Source organism: Phyllobates terribilis, unplaced genomic scaffold, assembly GCF_046119375.1.
Source record: "Phyllobates terribilis strain yellow unplaced genomic scaffold, ASM4611937v1 Scaffold_4__5_contigs__length_816908805, whole genome shotgun sequence".
Classification (NCBI taxonomy): Eukaryota; Metazoa; Chordata; class Amphibia; order Anura; family Dendrobatidae; genus Phyllobates; species Phyllobates terribilis.
The window spans coordinates 621,138,700-621,156,622 of record NW_027362764.1 but is presented as its reverse complement, the minus strand read 5'-3'; the positions used below and the strand labels follow the sequence as shown (position 1 = coordinate 621,156,622).

General features: G+C 44.6%; 1 protein-coding gene across 1 annotated transcript in view; it reads right to left on the bottom strand.

The window, feature by feature from the left end:
• Positions 1 to 8,474: 8,474 nt before the first annotated feature.
• The window catches only part of CHCHD7 (coiled-coil-helix-coiled-coil-helix domain containing 7), a 28,268-nt gene continuing 18,819 nt past the window's right edge, over positions 8,475 to 17,923 (bottom strand). The window contains exons 2-4 of the mRNA XM_073679318.1: positions 17,146 to 17,208; positions 16,491 to 16,589; positions 8,475 to 8,696 (exon numbers count right to left, since the gene is read on the bottom strand). Of these exons, the coding sequence (XP_073535419.1) occupies positions 8,592 to 8,696; positions 16,491 to 16,589; positions 17,146 to 17,196 (255 nt within the window). The 5' untranslated portion in view covers positions 17,197 to 17,208 and the 3' untranslated portion in view covers positions 8,475 to 8,591. The remainder of the gene's footprint in view (positions 8,697 to 16,490; positions 16,590 to 17,145; positions 17,209 to 17,923) is intronic.

Below are 17,923 nucleotides of genomic sequence, written 5' to 3'. Positions count from 1 at the left end.
CCTAAAAACATAGTTTCTCATAAAAAACACAATTCATTATTAAAATACCGCAACAAAGAAAATATTATTCATCAGGCAGTTTTTTCAATATCATATAGTAACAGGTTTTCCTCTATATGTACTATAATACGTAAATTTTGTCAGACAATCCCAGCATGTGTCACAGGTGTATGACAGATGTGAAACATGCAGCCGCGGCGACACTTATCGATGCCGAGGACGCTGCAAATAACAATTCAACGGTTAACAATTCATACTCGCTCAACACTACCAACTATGCTACGACTAAAACCACATATTGCACTCATAACGCGCCAGAATTGCTTTCCTTTCCATGTGATGGATGATTTTAAGTTGTTTTTTTATTTTATATCCACATAAGAGTGCCAGGTTTTTTCCTATTTCCTTAAAGCAGGGTTAGGTCATAAGAAATAATAGCCCAAGCTCTGAACATCTCAGAGAGTACTGTTCAATTTATCATCCAAAAATGGAAGGTGCAAAATCAGGCCTAATTCCAATTTTACTAGGGTGGAACATAAGTAAAAAGTTTCTGAATAGGATCCATCAAGTGGGGGTGGACAGGTACCTTCGCAACGGATAAAAACTAACTGCATGTATCACACACATAGTGATATGAGAGGTCCTGATGCTGCTGCTGCCTGATGTTCGAGTACAGGATCCTTTGTCAAAGACTATCAGGGACATATTGTACATTCAACAATAGAATCTATGATATTGTGGTATGCAGAAAATGCAAAAAAGACGTATCAACAAATGAGATTGCAAAATTGTACAACAGATGGTAATTTCACTGAAGCAGCGACTTAAAGAATTTTTTCCTTTATTTAAAATGTTAGTAAGGTGTTTCGGGGAGCAGGTCCCCTTCATCACACTGAACATAGGAGTGTACAAACCATGTATAAAGTCCTGCGCAGCCAGAGAAGTGGTCTATATTACTACAGAAATGTAATCCAGTGCCCGACTGGATTAGATTATTAGTGGTGGAAAAACGCAACTAAAATTCATTATGAGGCTCAGTCGTGATAAAGTGGGCCTCAGTCTTAAAAAGGAACCTGACAGCGATACCGGCTGCCCGTTCCACAGGCAGCATGTATCAGACAATGGCTGCTTGATTTCCCCCAGGAATGTTAACCTCTGAAATGCTGCAGCGTTTCAGTGAAAAGTATACTTTAATGGCCGCCGGGGATCAAGTCGCATGGAAGACTAGTTGGACAGGCGTGTCCTCAGCGGCTTCTCCCTGCCCGCTTTTCCACTATCGCGTAGTTTTTCTCGCAGGAAGAGAGCTCAGATAGAGAATGGGATGTTCCTCCCAATTTATCTCGAGAGAGAGCACGGCTCCTAGGCCAACTTCTAAAGAGTCTGTCTGGACCACGAATTCTCTATTAAAGCCTGGTGCAACCAGAACCGGCTACTTACACAGTGCCAGCTTCAGATGTTGGAATGCAGTCTCCATTTCATGGCAAAATTTGGGATAAACCGCCGGTAATACCCCACAATTCCAAGAAACGAGTTCACCTGCTTCTTGGAGAGCGGTTACAGCCAGTTCTGGATTGCCTCGACTTTATTGACTTGCAGCTTAAATTTTGCCTCGCCTGACAACATAGCCCAAGTACTTGGCCTCCTCCTTCCCAATGGCACATTTTTTTGGATTTATAGAAAATCTCGCCTTCCTCAGAGAATCCAGAATTACCTGTACCTTTGGCAGATAACTAGCCCACTCTACAAGACTACAATGTCATCAAGGTAGGCTGCGGCATACTTCTTATGTAGGGCTATGATCTGATCCATGGCTCTCTGGAAGGTGGCTCGGGCCCCCTGCAGTCTGAAAGGCATTCGTGTGAATTGGAAAAACCCATGAAGTGTTGAGAACGCCGTCTTCTCCTTGGCCCTCTGGGACATGGGGATTTGCCAGTAGCCCTTCGTCAGATCAAGGGTGGTAATATACCTCGCAGGTCCAAGCCTCTTGATAAGTTCATCGATGCGGGGCATCGAGTATGCGTCACACTTGGATACCTCATTCAGCCAGCGGTAGTCATTGCAAAACTTCCATTCCCCATTAGGCTTTGGCACAAGAATGATGGGACTCAACCATCCACTCTTTGACTCTTCTATCATGCCGAAGGTCTAACATCCTCTTCACCTCGGTTGAGAACCCACCCGGCATGCTTCAGGGATCCTATAGGGCTTCAGGTTCACTTTTATATGCGGCTCCGTCAACACATCGTGTCTACCACCTGCATCTGCCCTGGCAACTCTGAGAACAGGTCACTATTTCGCTACAGCAGTTCTTGACACTGTTGCTTCTGGGATGGCGATAGAGCCTCCGCTATTGTGACATCTTCCACCATTGCTTCAGGACCGGCTCCCAGGCAAGGAGCTTCCATGGGTTCCCGATCTCGCCACGGCTTGAGCAAGTCTGGTGCGGCTTTCTTCGGCCTGGCTGGTGAATTTTATAATTAACTTCACTGAGTTTCTCCACCATCTCGTACGGGCCTTTCCACTTGGCCAGGAACTTGCTCTCGACAGTGGGGATTAGCACTAGAACACTGTCCCCAGGCTGGAACTGCCTCAGCCTTGCTGATCGGTTATAGACCCTTGCCTGGGCCTCCTGTGCCTGAAGTAGATGCACCTTCACGATAGGCATCACCTTCGCCATTCTCTCCTGCAACTGGGCGACATATTCTATGATGCCTTCTATGTTCTATGTGGGGCGTAACCACGGCCTCCCAGGTTTCCTTGTCAATATCCAGGAGCCCTCGTGGATATCATCCATACAGTAGCTCGAATGGGGAGAATCCAGTAGAGCCTTGCAGAACCTCCCTTACTGAGAAGAGCAGGAACAGTAGCAGGTAGTCCCAGTCACGACCATCCTTCTCTACGACCTTTTTGATAATCGCTTTTAAGGTTTTATTAAAGCGCTCCACTAGGCCGTCTGTCTGCGGCTGGAAAACGGAGATTCGCAGCTGGGCAATCTGGAGGATCTTACACAGCTCCTTCATTACCTTGCTCATGAATGGGGTTCCTTGGTCAGTAAGCATCTCCTTCAGCAGTCCGGTCTTGGCAAATAAATGGACAAGTTCCCGAGCTATGCTCTTACTCGATAAGTTCCTTAGTTGTTCCGCTTCTGGGTAGCGGAATACCAGGATGTATTGGTGGCCCCATGCCGATTTAACTAAGGGGCCCACTAGGTCCATGGCAATCCTTTCAAAGGGGACGTCGATCACAGGTAGCGGGATTAGAGGACTATGAAAGTGGGAGAGGTTATCTGGCAGGTGGGGCAGAACCTACAATAGTTTAGGATCTCCCGGTAACACCCTGGCCAATAAAACCTCCTCAAAATCCTCTCCTGAGTTCTCTCCACCCCTAGGTGTTCCCCCAGAACATGTGAATATCTAGTACCCTCAGCCGGTATGGCCCTGGAACTAAGAGCTGTTCCACTACCTCATCACCCCTTAATTTGGTCACCCGATACAACTCCCCCTGAACTGCAAAGTAGGTTTATCTGGTGTCAGTACCCGGCTCTTGAGCAACCCAATTACAGAAAGAAACCTGGTCAAATGCCCCCCTTATGGTCAGGTCCCGAACTTGAGCAGTCCCAAAGTTCTCTCTGGACATTTCTAACTCAGGGAGGTCAGCCTCCTCAGTCACAGGCTCACAACTCATCCACTTCAGATTGACGGGTGTTCTTCCCTAGGGACCTAGCTTTTGTCCAGGCGACTCAGTACAGTTCGCTTTTCCCAAAACAAAGAGAAATTGTGCCCCAATATGATGGGATTTATCAGATCCTTGACCACCCCGACCTCGTGGAACTGGGCACCACAGTCTGTTCCCACTGTCACTCTGGCCACAGGGTAGTCCTTGGCGTCCCCATGTATGCACCGAACGCCCACGGTTTTGGCAGGGACCAATTGGTGGGGAAGGGTAGCTCTGATTAGGGTCACCAGACACCTGGAGTCTAACAATCCAAGCACCTTTACTCCATTAATGGACACAGCACACGCCTTGCGGGTTGACAGTCCACACTGCAGGCTGGATAAGCATAATAGGAACAGTCTGCCTAGGATGCAGTCCATTGGCTCAGGGGACATATGACACTGGGCGGCTATGTGTCCAAGATTTTGACACCACCAACAGACCACATCCTTAACATGCTTTTGCAGCAGCTTCAGTGGAAGAGGGACTCTCCCCAGTTGTAGGCTCTAAACCCCCTCCGTGGTGAACCTGCCCCCTTTTGGGTATCGCATTACGGGAAGGTGACTATGTCTGGTTTCCCGAGGGATTTCTCAACCATCTGGTACCTCTCCACTAGGCCGTCCGCGTTCTGGTGGTCACCCTGGGCAACCCAAGTCTGTACCGACCTGGGAAGGAAGTGCATGAATTTATCAATCACCACCCGTTCGACCCTCTGGGCAGGAGTGGAAGACTTCTAGGTTCAGTTCACTGAGGCTCGTAGCCGTAGTGAAACATATCTCCCCTCACATACTTCACCAGTGACTCTGCCACATATGAAACACGCAGAATATCAAAGTTGAACATATATGGCTGAAATCATATAGACAGGGATGAAGCAGCATGTATCTGCTTTCAGGTTCCCTATAAGAAAATGATTTAAACATTGGAAGAGATTTACAATTTAAGACAAAAAGAACCAAAATAAAACATAAAACAATCACAGTGGAGTGCGATGTTAGTTACTTCTCTCTATTACCACCACCACCACATCATTTACACATTTACAGATAACCCAATATTTTTTAGACACTTTTCAAAGTTGTTGAGGGAGAAGCAAAAACGTCTAAAATCCATAATAGAATTGGAGCAGGCAATGCACGCTTACTTTTTTAACGCAATTTGTGCTACAAATTCTGGCGCATTTGGCTCAGTAGTAAACAGGCTCATGCATACAGACAGTCCATATGCAAGGATGCAGTCCCTATGGTCTTTTATGCACAGGGCAGGAGCAGTCAGTCTTTTTCTTCGAGTTTTGGCGATTTCCATGTCAGATTCAGTGGCATTGGCATTGGAATGCCTCGGACATCCAGGCGTGTGATTCAACTTTAGTGAATGTCAAAAAAGAACAGGCAAATTGATTCTACAAAATCAGGAAAAATGATTAGGCCATGTGTAAGTATTTCTTTTTGTTCATATAGCACCAACATATTACAGTGCTGTCCTCAGTGGAACACACACACACACACACACACACACACACACACTAGAAGCAGTTTATTAGGAAGCTAGTTAATATATCAGTTGGACTACTAGTTCCCCAGTCTTGCAACAAGACAACAGTGCCAGCCACCAATTCACCATGTGGTCAATGGCTTGTGCTGACTCCACTGCAGCTGTTTGGATTGCAGCTGCAAAAAAATTGGAATCGAAGAAAATTCTGCAGGGTCATCAAATAGTGGGGGAGGAGTAACTAAGTACTGTAGAGTGCCCAGCAAATTAACTTTGCGCAAGGCGAAAGTAAACCAAGTTACAGCGCTGTAGGATGCAATTCTAATAGTACTGCAAAGCTATGTTCCCACACAGTTTTTGAAGCCAAGTTCACACACAGTTTTTGAAGAGATTTTTTTACTGAATTTTTTTCTGCAAAGAAGCTGCGTTTTACAGCACCTTCAAAAGCTACGAGATTACAGAAATCTCATGCGCACACTTTTTTCCTGCTGAACATGGGAACTGCAGTGTTTTTTTAAATTTGCTGCATTTCAATGCTATCAGCATTTTTTACAGCTCTTTTTCACCCATAGGAAGCAATGAGAAAATGTGAAAATGCTGCAAAAAGCACAGCAAACAGGTTTTGCTGCATTTTTGGTGAATAAACTAACTTTATTAAAACATGTACTGTATGCAAATCACACGTTAATCCAAAATAACAGCAATAAAAATAATAAAAGCAAACATGCAAAAAAAAAAAAGTGCAGCTGTGTTTTTACTGCCAAGACAGCAGATTTTGAATTCAGAAAAAAAAGCTGCCTTAAGGCTGCGTGCCCACGATGCGTTTTTCATGCGTTTCCGCTGCAGAATTTCCGCAGCGGAATCACATCAAAAACGCTTGGTAATCCGCACCCCATGGTCCCCAATGGCATTCCGCAATGTCAATGCACATGCTGCGGATTTTTCCGCAGGGTTTCTGCAGCGCTCATAAATCCGCAGCATGTTCATTAATTTTGCGGAAGCGCAGCGGAAGGGCCGCCATTGACTTGCATTGAGACGCATATAATAAGTGTCTGTACATTTGTACACGCGGATAATATGCGTTTCAATGTGCGTATGGTACCCAGTTCTGGAGGAGAGAAGACTCTCATCCAGACCTGGGTACCATTCTACCTGTGAAAAAAAGAATAAAATAACAAATAAAGTTTATATTCACCTTTCCGACGGCTCTCTGCATGCCGGCAGCACTGAAGGACCTTCGGTGACGTCACAGTCATGTGACCGCAGGCCCTTCACCGCTGTGTCTCGCGAAATGCTGGCAGCCAGGAACCAGACAGGAACGAGCGCTGCAGCACACGACGAGGCATCGGGGGTGAGTATAGCTTTATTTTAAGCATTGTTTTACGGTCACACTATATAAATCCATGCTCTTTGCATGGATTTATATAGTGTGACCTAGTTGACAAGCACTCAAGATATTGTTTCCAGTTAGTGAAGTGGTGGTTTACAACGATCTGCAATACCATTAAAGGCATCTTCCTGCTACTATATAGGTTCCCTTAGTGTTGTTCTTACTGTGGTATGAGCGCCACAAAACCTCTGAAGAGGTCCTGCCATATCTGGCACCAAGAAGATAACAGATCTTCTAAATCCTTTAACACATGTGGTGTTAAAGATAACACAATTCTTTAGCCCAAGCCACCTTCTTCAATTACTCCAGTTCTGATGTGTACATGCTTAATATGAACACTTTTAGCTGTAGACAGGGGTCAGTATAGGACCTCTGACTCTGATCTGTGACTATACAACAAGTTATTATTATTATTATTATTATTTATTATTATAGTTATGATGCACTGTGTGGTCCGACACCTTTCTAACAAAGTTAGAATTAACGTTTGTAGCAGTTTTTGCTACAGAATGTCTTTTGTGGGATCGGAGCAGACGTGCTATTATAACACTAGCTATTGAACCCGTTCTACACCCGGGTGCAGGCATTTTTTTATTGGTACATTTCAGGTGCCATTTTCTTTTTAAGACACCGATTGCGAATTCACATATACAGTGTCTTCAATAAAACGGCGCCGGAGATTGCGGCATGCTCACGCGCTGACTTTGGAGCCATTTTATTGAAGTAAGATACAACATCAATATAGTGGTGCGCACGCGCCGGTCATAGAGATAGTGGTGATGAGCGGTGCATGCGCACTGCTTTGTTGATGTTGTAGTACATTACTTCAATAAAATGGTGCCGCAGTCATCTCATGCATACCGCGCTATACGGAGCCATTTTATTGAAGACAATGTATTTGCAAATTTGCAGACAGTGTCTAAATGAAGGGCTTGTTGGGAGTATGACGCTCCAAATTCAGCGCATGCCACTTAATGAATTTGGTGCATCTTCTCAATGGCATGCGGCTCCATGTATCTTGCCAGAAATGTTAGGGTCTGTAGTAGCATTTCTAGCGGAAGAAATGCTGCCACTTTTGCAGATCCCTGCCTGGCACATAGGAAGTATTAAAGAAAATGAACATGCACTTCTCCCCACGCTCATAGTCCTGCCCACCTCTCCATGCCAGCTTCAGTGCAGAGGGGTGGGCGGAATTAGGGGCGTGGGGAGCAGCGCATATTCATTCTCTTTATCAGCGGGCACAGTGTTAGCCCCAGCTCCAACTTCTACCTCTGGGCCTCTGCTCCTGCCTCCTGTGACCCGCTCCTCTGCCACAGGGCAGTGCAGCACACGCCGGTCTCCTCATCACCGCCGGCTGGGAAGTTTCCCATAATATAAGGTGAGTATCCTACCCAACAACTACCAGTACTGGAGAGGTCTATACTATCTTTCTATAGGTTTCATCATTGCCCTATGTGGCTTGATTGAGGTCCTTACACACAGGGTGTGATTAGGTCTCTTGTCCTGGGAACTTTAATTGAGTTGTGCTGTGGTTGGTTACTATGGACAAGAAAGACTTTTTGTGGGGGTTTAAGACAATTTTTCTAAATCTGCCCCATAGTCCCACCTATAGAACATAATGCACAACCTGAATACAACTGCTGGGTTACAGGATTGGATTCAGCTAGAATCATTTGGAGATCCTGTATGTCATTACTAGAACCATCATCTATACTACTCATCTCATACAGACAGATATTTTGGGAACATTTCAGCATTATTACCTACAATAATTATAGAAAAGTCACCATGTAAACACAGTCGTAAATAAAACAAGTACATGCTGAGCGATGCTTGTATACTTGGCCTATAGGTGTTTGTCAGATTGTAAGTCACACATAACGACGTTATACACTGTGCTTTAATTGCACATGTTAAAACTTTTCCTCATACAAAAAAAATAAATCTTGTAAAAAGCAAATGAAATAGGATAAAATGCAAGAAAAAGGCAAATGGTCCTTCAGTACGGCAGCTTATCCAGAGACGCCAGGATTTGCTTCCTTTCATCGGCAGTGGGCATTGCAGGACTCACACCATCGCCTCTTCTTTTCATCATAATCGTGTGCTGCAATAAAAGATGTCTAAGATTAATGCTCCTACCATGTATAACAGGATTATAGATAATCCAAGGTCATCGAGCCCAAGTATGCACATTGCTATACTTTGGTCAGTGTTTTACATCAGTATTTGTAAGCCATAGAGGAAGTGTGAATCTCCATAAGGCCACGGCCCCACTATCAGTATTTGGTCAGTATTTTTTCTCAGGAGTGGGAGACAAAACCAGGTGAGGAACAATCAGAGAAAAGGTATAATAGAAACAAGTCACCAATTCTGCATTTATCACCCAATCCTGGTTTTGTCTCCCACTCCTGAGAAAAAATACTGACCGAATACGGACCAAATACTGATTGAGAAAATATAAGGCCATGGCCTCACTATATAGGATACAATCCTGATGCAAAATAGAAAGGGAACAATAAAGACCTAAAGACTCATATACAAGGGTAAAATTGGGGATGAGCGCTCCTTCATCGGCCGATAAGATCATTCATTCAGGCCACTTTATCACTGTTGTTAGCAGCACATCCCCGTGAGGCAGACAGTGTGTACAGGCCATTAAGTGAAAGCTGCATGACTTGTATATGGTCAGTGTTTGTTCAGGAGAAGAAAGCAGCCCCTTTAAATGGGTAGCTAGGCTGCCTTTACCTGCCTGTAATAAGGGTGCATGGTATTACAGTCACAATACCCAGGTTTCCTGCTGTTTTACTAAACCAGTAGGATCAGCAAATAACCATATTATTTCAGCTAGGTTTCGGTGTCCCATGGAATCCTGAAGGGATTCTTCCAATACCCCAGAGTGCTGAAAGGACAGTTTGCTTAATTAGACTTAAAAAGGGGTATTCCCATCTCCAAGATCCCATCCCAATATGTAGCAGGTATAATAATAATAATATTAGCAAATACCTCCAATTAGAAATGTATAGTTTTTCTGATTTGCTATGTCTTTCCTCATGTGCAGGGCATTGCAGGACCTTAGGTATCTGACACGCCCCCTGGGGCCATGGGGTACTCGGTAGCCAGGCCGGTTGGTTCTATTTGGGGTAGTGACCCGGTCCGTGGCCCAGGGCGGTCAATAAGAAAAGTCAATTAGGGAAATAAAGTTTGTGACGCCACACGTGGTATGCGGCTATAGGTGGCCGCCGCTGCTATTCAGATCCACTGGGGCTGTTGCTGATGCAGCAGAGATGGTTCAACTCTCCACAGGTAGAGCTAGGCCCCAGGGCAGTTAAATAGGAGGCTTAGGATGTTGGGGATGTGCAAGGCAGGTGACGCAGCAATTAAGTAAAGGACACAGCGGGGTGCAGTCTTCAAGTGTTTACTCACAGTTGTTAAGATGCTACAGGTTACAACTGCCAGATTATAACCGCCCACGTCGTCCTGTGTCCTCCAGGGAAGTGATCCAGCCAACTCTCAGATAATTTGTGTGTACTTGATCGGGACCCCCTTCTTGTGTACCTTCCCAGGTCGTCTCTCTGCGCTGGCTCTCGTCCTCCAGCCCTGCGCCTCACACACAGTGTCCCGAGCCAGTGACCCCGGGTCTTTTGTTGGGGGCGACATCCTCTCTGTCCCCTTTGTCCTATATGGCCACCTTTTCAGCGAATGTGTGTGGATTTTGGCTACAGCACATGAAGATACCAAAACCTCCGATTTGTTAGCAGAGTCTTGCAGTCCTCCACTAGTCTGGGGCCGGTCCCCTACTGTGGCCTGATCCCTTCACGGTCAGTGTGAACTCGGGCACACAGGTGGCATCCCGCACTCGCCGTGCCCCTAGGATCCCTTCCATCTCTGGAGCCCTTCTCACTGCTCTGGTCTTCTCTCCTCGCTCTCCTCCTGGGCCTCTCTGACTGGGTTCTACTTCTCACTGAACTCCTCTCAACTCCTCTGGACCCCTTCTAGATGTTTCTACTCTTACTTTTATACTCTTCTTTCAGTGCTCCCCTAAACTTCTTCCTCCACCCACATCCTCTACTTAGTTCCACCTTTCAGACAAGACCAGGTCTGTGCTCTCCCTTAGGAGCTATCTGGACCCTCCCTAGGGAATGGTGTAGTGATGGATGTGAGTGGTTGGGTCCCAGGTAGTGCTCCCTCCTTACCTGAGAGTGGGGTACCACACCTCTGGCTGAGATGCAGTACCTCTGTGGCAACTGGACCCGCAGGGGCACCACATATCCATGGTTACGACCACTCATAGTGACAGTTAGCTAGTTGCTAGTGGTCGTAACCATGAATACCTAAGGTCCTGCAATGTCTGTGTGGTGCCCCTGCGGGTCCAGTCGCCACAGAGGTACTGCATCTCAGCCAAGGGTGTGGTACCCCAACTCTCGGGTAAGAAGGGAGCACTACCCGGGACCCACACACCCACATCCAACACCACATGACGCCAGTAGGGAAGGGCGAGATTGCTCCTGAGGGAGAGCACAGTCTCTGTCTGGAGGAGGGAACTAGGTAGAGGAGGTGGGTGGAGGAAGTAGTTTAGGGGAGCACACAAGGAAGGACTGAAGTTAGAGGGGACCACGTAGAGTGACAGTTAGTGACGTGGGTCACATGACAGACAGTATAAAAAGACAGATAGAAACATCTAGAAGGGCCCAGTGAGTGAGGACCGTTGAGGAGTAGGGTCCAGACAGAGTGACGTCCCAGTCAGAGGGGCCCAGTAGGAGAGAGAACGAGAGGAGCGAGTAAGTCAGAGAAGGGCTCCAGAGACAGACAAGGGATCCTAGGGGCACAGGAAGTGCGGAGTCCACCCGTGCGCCAGAATTCACGCTGACCGTAGTCAGGAGAAGGGATCAGGTCGCAGTAGGGGACCGGCCCCAGACTAGTGGAGGACTGCGAGACTCAGCTAGCAAACTGGAGGCTGCGGTATCTCTAAGTGCCGTAGCCAAAACCACACACATTCGCTGAAAAGGTGGCCATTTAGGACGTCGTCAGACCAGGCACGCGGTCACTGGCTCGCGACACTGTGTGTGAGGCACAGGGCGAGAGCCAGCGCAGAGAGAGACAACCCGGGAAAGGTACACAAGAAGGGGGTCCCGATCAAGTGCACCCAAGTTATCTGAGAGTTGGCTGGATCACTTCCCCGAGGACACAGGACTCGGTGGGCTGTTACCTGCTGGCAGTTGTAACCTGGAACATCATAAGAACTGTGAGTAAAAACTTGAAGACTGCACCCCGCTGTATCCTTGACTTAATTGCTGCGTCACCTGCCTTGCAATACACCAACAACAAAGCTACCTTTTTAACTGCCCTGGGGCCTAGCTCTACCCGTGGAGAGCTTAACCATCTCTGCTGCGTCACCAACAGCCCCAGTGGATCTGAACAGCAGCGGCGGCCGCCTATAGCCGCTTACCACGGGTGGCGTCACGAAACTTTATCCCCAAAACTTTATTCTCCTGTTACTGACCGCCCGGCGCCGAGTACTCCACGGCCCCAGGGGGGCGCGTCTTCTGCACATGAGGTAAACGACATAGCAAAACAGAAAAACTATACTACATTTATAATTGGAGGTATTTGCTAATATTATTATTATTACTACTATACACACTACATATTGGGATAGGATCTTGGAGATGGGAATACCCTTTTTTTAATGGCCAAGTAAGAAATTACATCTTGGGTTTCACTTACATATGTGAAAAAATTGATCAACTTCCAATCAGTTATTGCCACCAGTGTTTCATCAGTTTCTCTTGTATTATAAAAAACAAAACAAAAACACTAATGGGAGATTTCTCAAGCTTCTCCTAGCAAACAGTTATAATCAGACACCACAATGATGCCACTAAGATGCCATCGTTGTGATGTCCACGTTTATCACAGACCCATAGACTTGCGTTGACAAGTTTGAACCATGATTTGGATCAAAAATGAACAAGCCACTGAGTTTACAAAAGAGTGACCGTATAGACTATAATGGGTGCATGATCTATCCATGAAAAATATGAATACAACCATGGACATCTGAAAAAGGCCTTACGGATGTAGATTAGCTATAACCAGACACAATGAGCAGAAAGAACTTAGTTCAGAAATTGAGGGGGAAAAAAAATGAACTGCCAATTTTCCATCCAAACAACCCAAAATATTTGACTACAATCTAGTTTTATCTTATTTGCAGAAACTGACGTATCACCTTTAGAACAATGTGTTAGGCTGCGTGCCCACTATGCGTTTTTCAAGCGTTTTTGCCGCGGAATTTCCGCAGCGAAAACGCTTAAAAAACGCTTGGTAATACGTGCCCCATGGTCCCCAATGATGATCCGCATGTGCTGTGCACGTGCTGCGGAAATTTCCACTGCGGATTATCACTGCGGAAAAATACACAGCATGCCAATAATTTTGCGGACACGCAGTGTAATCGCCGCCATTGACTTGCATTGGACCGCGTGACATCCGCATCACAGCATCTGTACATGCGGATATCACACGGTTCAATGTGTGGATGGTACCCAGGTCTGGAGGAGAGGAGACTCATACAGACCTGGGTACCATAGAACCTGTTAAAAAAAAGAATTTAAAATAAAGAAAAAAAGATTATACTTACCTTCCGATGTCCTCCCGGTGTTTTCTCCCCTCCGTCTGGTCTGCTGTATGGGTCGCGGTGTTGTGAAGGACCTGCCATGACGTCACAGTCATGTGACCTGTCACATGACCCAATGACATCACCGCAGGTCCTTCACACCACCGCGAGACGCCCAAGACACCGGGCGCAGCGGAGAAAACACCGGGAGGACATCGGAAGGTAAGTATAATCTTTATTTTTTACCATTCTTATTCTTTTTTTTTTAACTAACTTGGCCACACTACTATAAATTCCTGCCGTTTGCATGGATTTATATAGTGTGACCAAGTTGTCAAGCACTTTTCCAAGTGATGCTAAAATCGCTTGGAAAAGCGCTTGATAACCCGCGTGCAGAAATGCATGCAAAAACGCTTGACAAACGATTCTACCTGGCGGGAAAAAGGCATGTAAAAACCGCATGCGTTTTTCCTGCCAGGGAAAAGCGGAAAAAATATGTAGCATTTCTGCATCGTGGGCACATAGCCTTAATGCATAATACCACAGTATAAGGATTGCCTGGTTTGATCTATGGGAATCCCGAGCAGTAGCATCAATGGAGCCTCCTGCAACTGAGGCAATTAAGAGCACATTTTACCTACACACTCAAAAGTGTGTTAAAAGGCTACGTTCCCACAATCAGTGTTTGGTGAGTTTTTGATGTTGCAGATTTTCTGCACCATTTCTTCACCTATTATGTAAACTAGGTTACTTGCATTTTTTTCTCTTTTTTTTGTCTCTCTCGTTGATATGTTAAGCTTTAACCCCTTTACGACCTTGGGATTTTCCGTTTTTGCATTTTCGTTTTTTGCTTCCCTTGTTCCCAGAGCCATATCGTTTTTATTTTTTGGTCAATATGGCCATGTGAGGCTTATTTTTTGCAGGACTAGTTGTACTTTTAAATACCATTACTAGTTTTACCATATCGTGTACTGGAAAAAGGGAAAAAAATTCCAAGTGCGGTGAAATTGCAAAAAAAATGCAATTCCACAGTTGGTTTTTGTTTTTTTTCTTTCCACGCTCACTGGATGCTAAAACTGACCTGCCATCATTATTCTCCAGGTCATTTCGATTTCGTAGACACAAAACATGTATAGGTTCTTTTTTATTTAAGTGGTGAAAAAAAAATCCAAAGTTTGCTAAAAAGAAAAAAAAAAAAAAAAGGCACCATTTTCCCCGAGACCCGTAGCGTCTCCATTCTTCGGGATCTGGGGCCGGGTGAGGGCTTATTTTTTGCGCGCTGGGCGGACGTTTTTATTGATACCATTTTGGGGTAGATACAATGTTTTGATCGCCCGTTATTGCAATGTTGCGTCGACCAAAAAAAAGGAATTCTGGCGTCTGGAGTTTTTTTTCTCATTACGCCGTTTACCGATCGGATTAATTCTTTTTTTACATTGATAGATCGGGTGATTTTGAACGTGGCGATACCAAATATGTGTATGTGGGGTTTATTTTGTGGGGTGATTTAAACTAATATATTATATATATATATATATATATATATATATATATTATATATATATATATATATATATATATATACATACATATATACATATACATACATACACACACACACACTTTTTGCATGCTTCAATAGTCTCCATAGGAGACTCGAAGCGCAATTGTCTGATCGCCTCTGTTACATAGAGGTGATGAACAGATCACCTCTATGTAGCAGAATTGCTGCTGTGCTATGAGCGCCGACCAATAGGTGGCGCTCATAGCGATCTTTACATGACAACCACTGGGGTCTGCTGCAGACCCAGGATTGTCATGCCCACCCATCAGTGACCCGAGATCACGTGACGGGGTCACCGATGGGCGGGGTAAGTGACGCGCTTCCGGAACGGCGCTGTTAAATGACGCTGTCAGAGATTGACAGCGGCATTTAACTGGTTAACAGCCGCGGGTGGATTGCGATTTCACCCGCAGCTGTTGCGGGCACATGTCAGCTGTAATAATCAGCTGACATGTGCCCGGTTCAGTGTGGGCTCAGCACCGGAGCCCTCAGTGAAATGGGGGTGATGGCCTGGGGTGTACTAATATGCCCCAGGCCAGTAAGGTGTTAAACAAAGCAGCTTTGTTTTTGACGCTTTCTGGTATTTGGCTTTGTCAAAACTTTATTGATACAGCCATGTGCGGATTATATGCATTTTTTATGTTTCTGTGGCAAACATGCACTAAAAATGTGTGGTTATTTTACCTGCGGATTTCCACATCTAATGCAGGTCTATGGGAAAAATCTGCAGATAAAACTCAACGCACCCTCAAGAGAAATTGACAAGTTGGCAGATTTGAAACACACACACTGTAGACGAGTTTACGCTGCGTAAAAAAGAAGTTCAGTGCGCAGGAGATTTCTATAAATCGTATCCACTTTGCTGGAACTGTAAGACACTGTGAAAATACACAAAAGACAAAAATGCTTCGCGAGCACACGGCCTAAAGCGGATCCGGCACCAGGTTTTACAAAACCATCTCTATACTACTGAATAGATCATAGACCCACTGAGGCTGGTGTACTTACATTTCCACATCACTGGATAATCCTTTGTGAACGTTGGTCAATCTGCATCCATTCAGACTGATAGACACAGATGTTGTCAACCTCTCTGCTGCTGCTGACATCTCACACTAATCAGTAAAGGCAGCAGCTACTAGGCTCGGTATAATAAATGGAAGGAGTCCAATAAAATGGTGGTGGCTACATATAAAAAGGTGACCAAAATGACAACTAGCCTCACAAATACACAGCAACCTCCACTGACGTGTAGTGGCGTTTCTAAGGCCAGTATCACATTGCATTTGGGCTACACATCGGTGGGTTTGTGTGCCTTCCATCTGAAGCTCTGAAAAACAGGACTCGGATGTAACCCCTCGATGGGGCCATTGACTTTAGTGAGGCAGACAGAGCATAAAGTGCCTCCCTCTGCCCCACTAAAGTGTATAGCCCCATCCGGGGTTACACTCAAACCCTGTCTTTGCAGTGCATCAGATGGAAGCCCCAATAAAGCCAATGTGGAAGTACCACAAGACAGACCAGCACCACAAAATGGTCATATTTTTCTTTAATAGAAATAAGAAGAGCAAACCCCCAACTTAAGTATATTGTACCTATTTTTTTTGTCCTTTAATCACCATTTGTGTACATACACACAAAACAGGACATTTTTATTCCCATTTATAGGATATAAAATACATCATATTTTAGATTACCTTTAAAACATCTGAACTTACCCAAAACTTCCGACACTGTTTATATCTCTGAAAATATAAAGAACACAGTTCTCTTTGGTAGTTGTTTTGATCCATGCACTTTGATGAAGCACTGGTTTCCTTTAAGAGAGATTGGAAAGAACTTCATTATTCACAAGGTAACTTTCATTCAGGTACAAAACCACTGAGTAAATGAACATGACGTCTGCTCTCGATTCCATTACTATCGGAGGTCTGTATTTTGCAAATATTTATAACGGCTTTAAATACAGCAAATTTCCTCTAAACAGACCACAGATAATCAGATGTGTGTAACCAAGCAATAAAGGGGTACTCTAGCTCTGCTCATTTTTACACAAGTGCAGCCAGTGATGTCCCATCAAGTTATACTCACTGCCTTCATGTGAGACTGGCAGGTATCATGTACTTGCCCCTTTATTATTCTAGGACAGGTGCAAAATACTAGCCAAGTATCAGTAGATGTGCCATCAATGACCCCACTCCCCCCTCAATGCTGAGGTGAGCAAAGCCAGAACACCCCTCTAAATAAAGAGCAGAAAAGACTACCAGGGGGTAAAAAACAGGTGATTATTTCAATTGTTAGAGTGATATAGATAATTTACTACTACGAGAGTCACAGCAGTATAAACATCTCAATACAAAGATCTCAACCAACCTCCAAACATGGATTGATATCACTAGCTCTCATGTTTCTTTGTGAAGACATCTTGTTCAAGAACTAAAACAAAATAAATAAAAACTCTCAAATTTCAAATCACATTAGTGTCTATAAAAGTTTAAGTGCCTCAAAACTACCTCCCTCCATAAAAAGTAAGAAAAAACACCAAAAGATTAAGGACAAAAACCATGTAAATATAAAAACCTCCCATACATTTCAAACTCCAATGTCTCAGCTAGGATCAGTAAGTGAAAAGAATAGATACAAAAAAAAATCTACATTATGAAAACAGCTATCAATGAGCGGGTTTTGTGACAGAAAGCCTAAATTATGAAAATGTCATCAATCTTTACCAGCACAATGGACAAACCATCAAGATGAGACTCTAGTGTGGACTTCCGGCATTAGTTTAAGAGGTTTACAAAAATATTCCACCAACTGCTTAGGAATTACACTTTTTTTTTTAAAATACACATATTGCCTCCATTTTCTCAGTCTCAAAACTGATTGGACAATAAAAATGAATTTAAATAATATATTTAATAGTCAGATGCAAACAATTTGCATCAAATGATCGGCTGAAGTCTGGAACACACAGACATTGCTAAAAACTTGTCTACTGTGATGGTTTGCCATATCTTCAATTGTGTTGCGGTCAGGTGAGATTTATCTTTTTAAATGGTTAATGAAATAATAAGACAATCCATACTGGGCCACAGTGGGGCTAATACCAGGCTCAGAAGTGGATGGACAAGGTACGGATTAGATTGGCTCA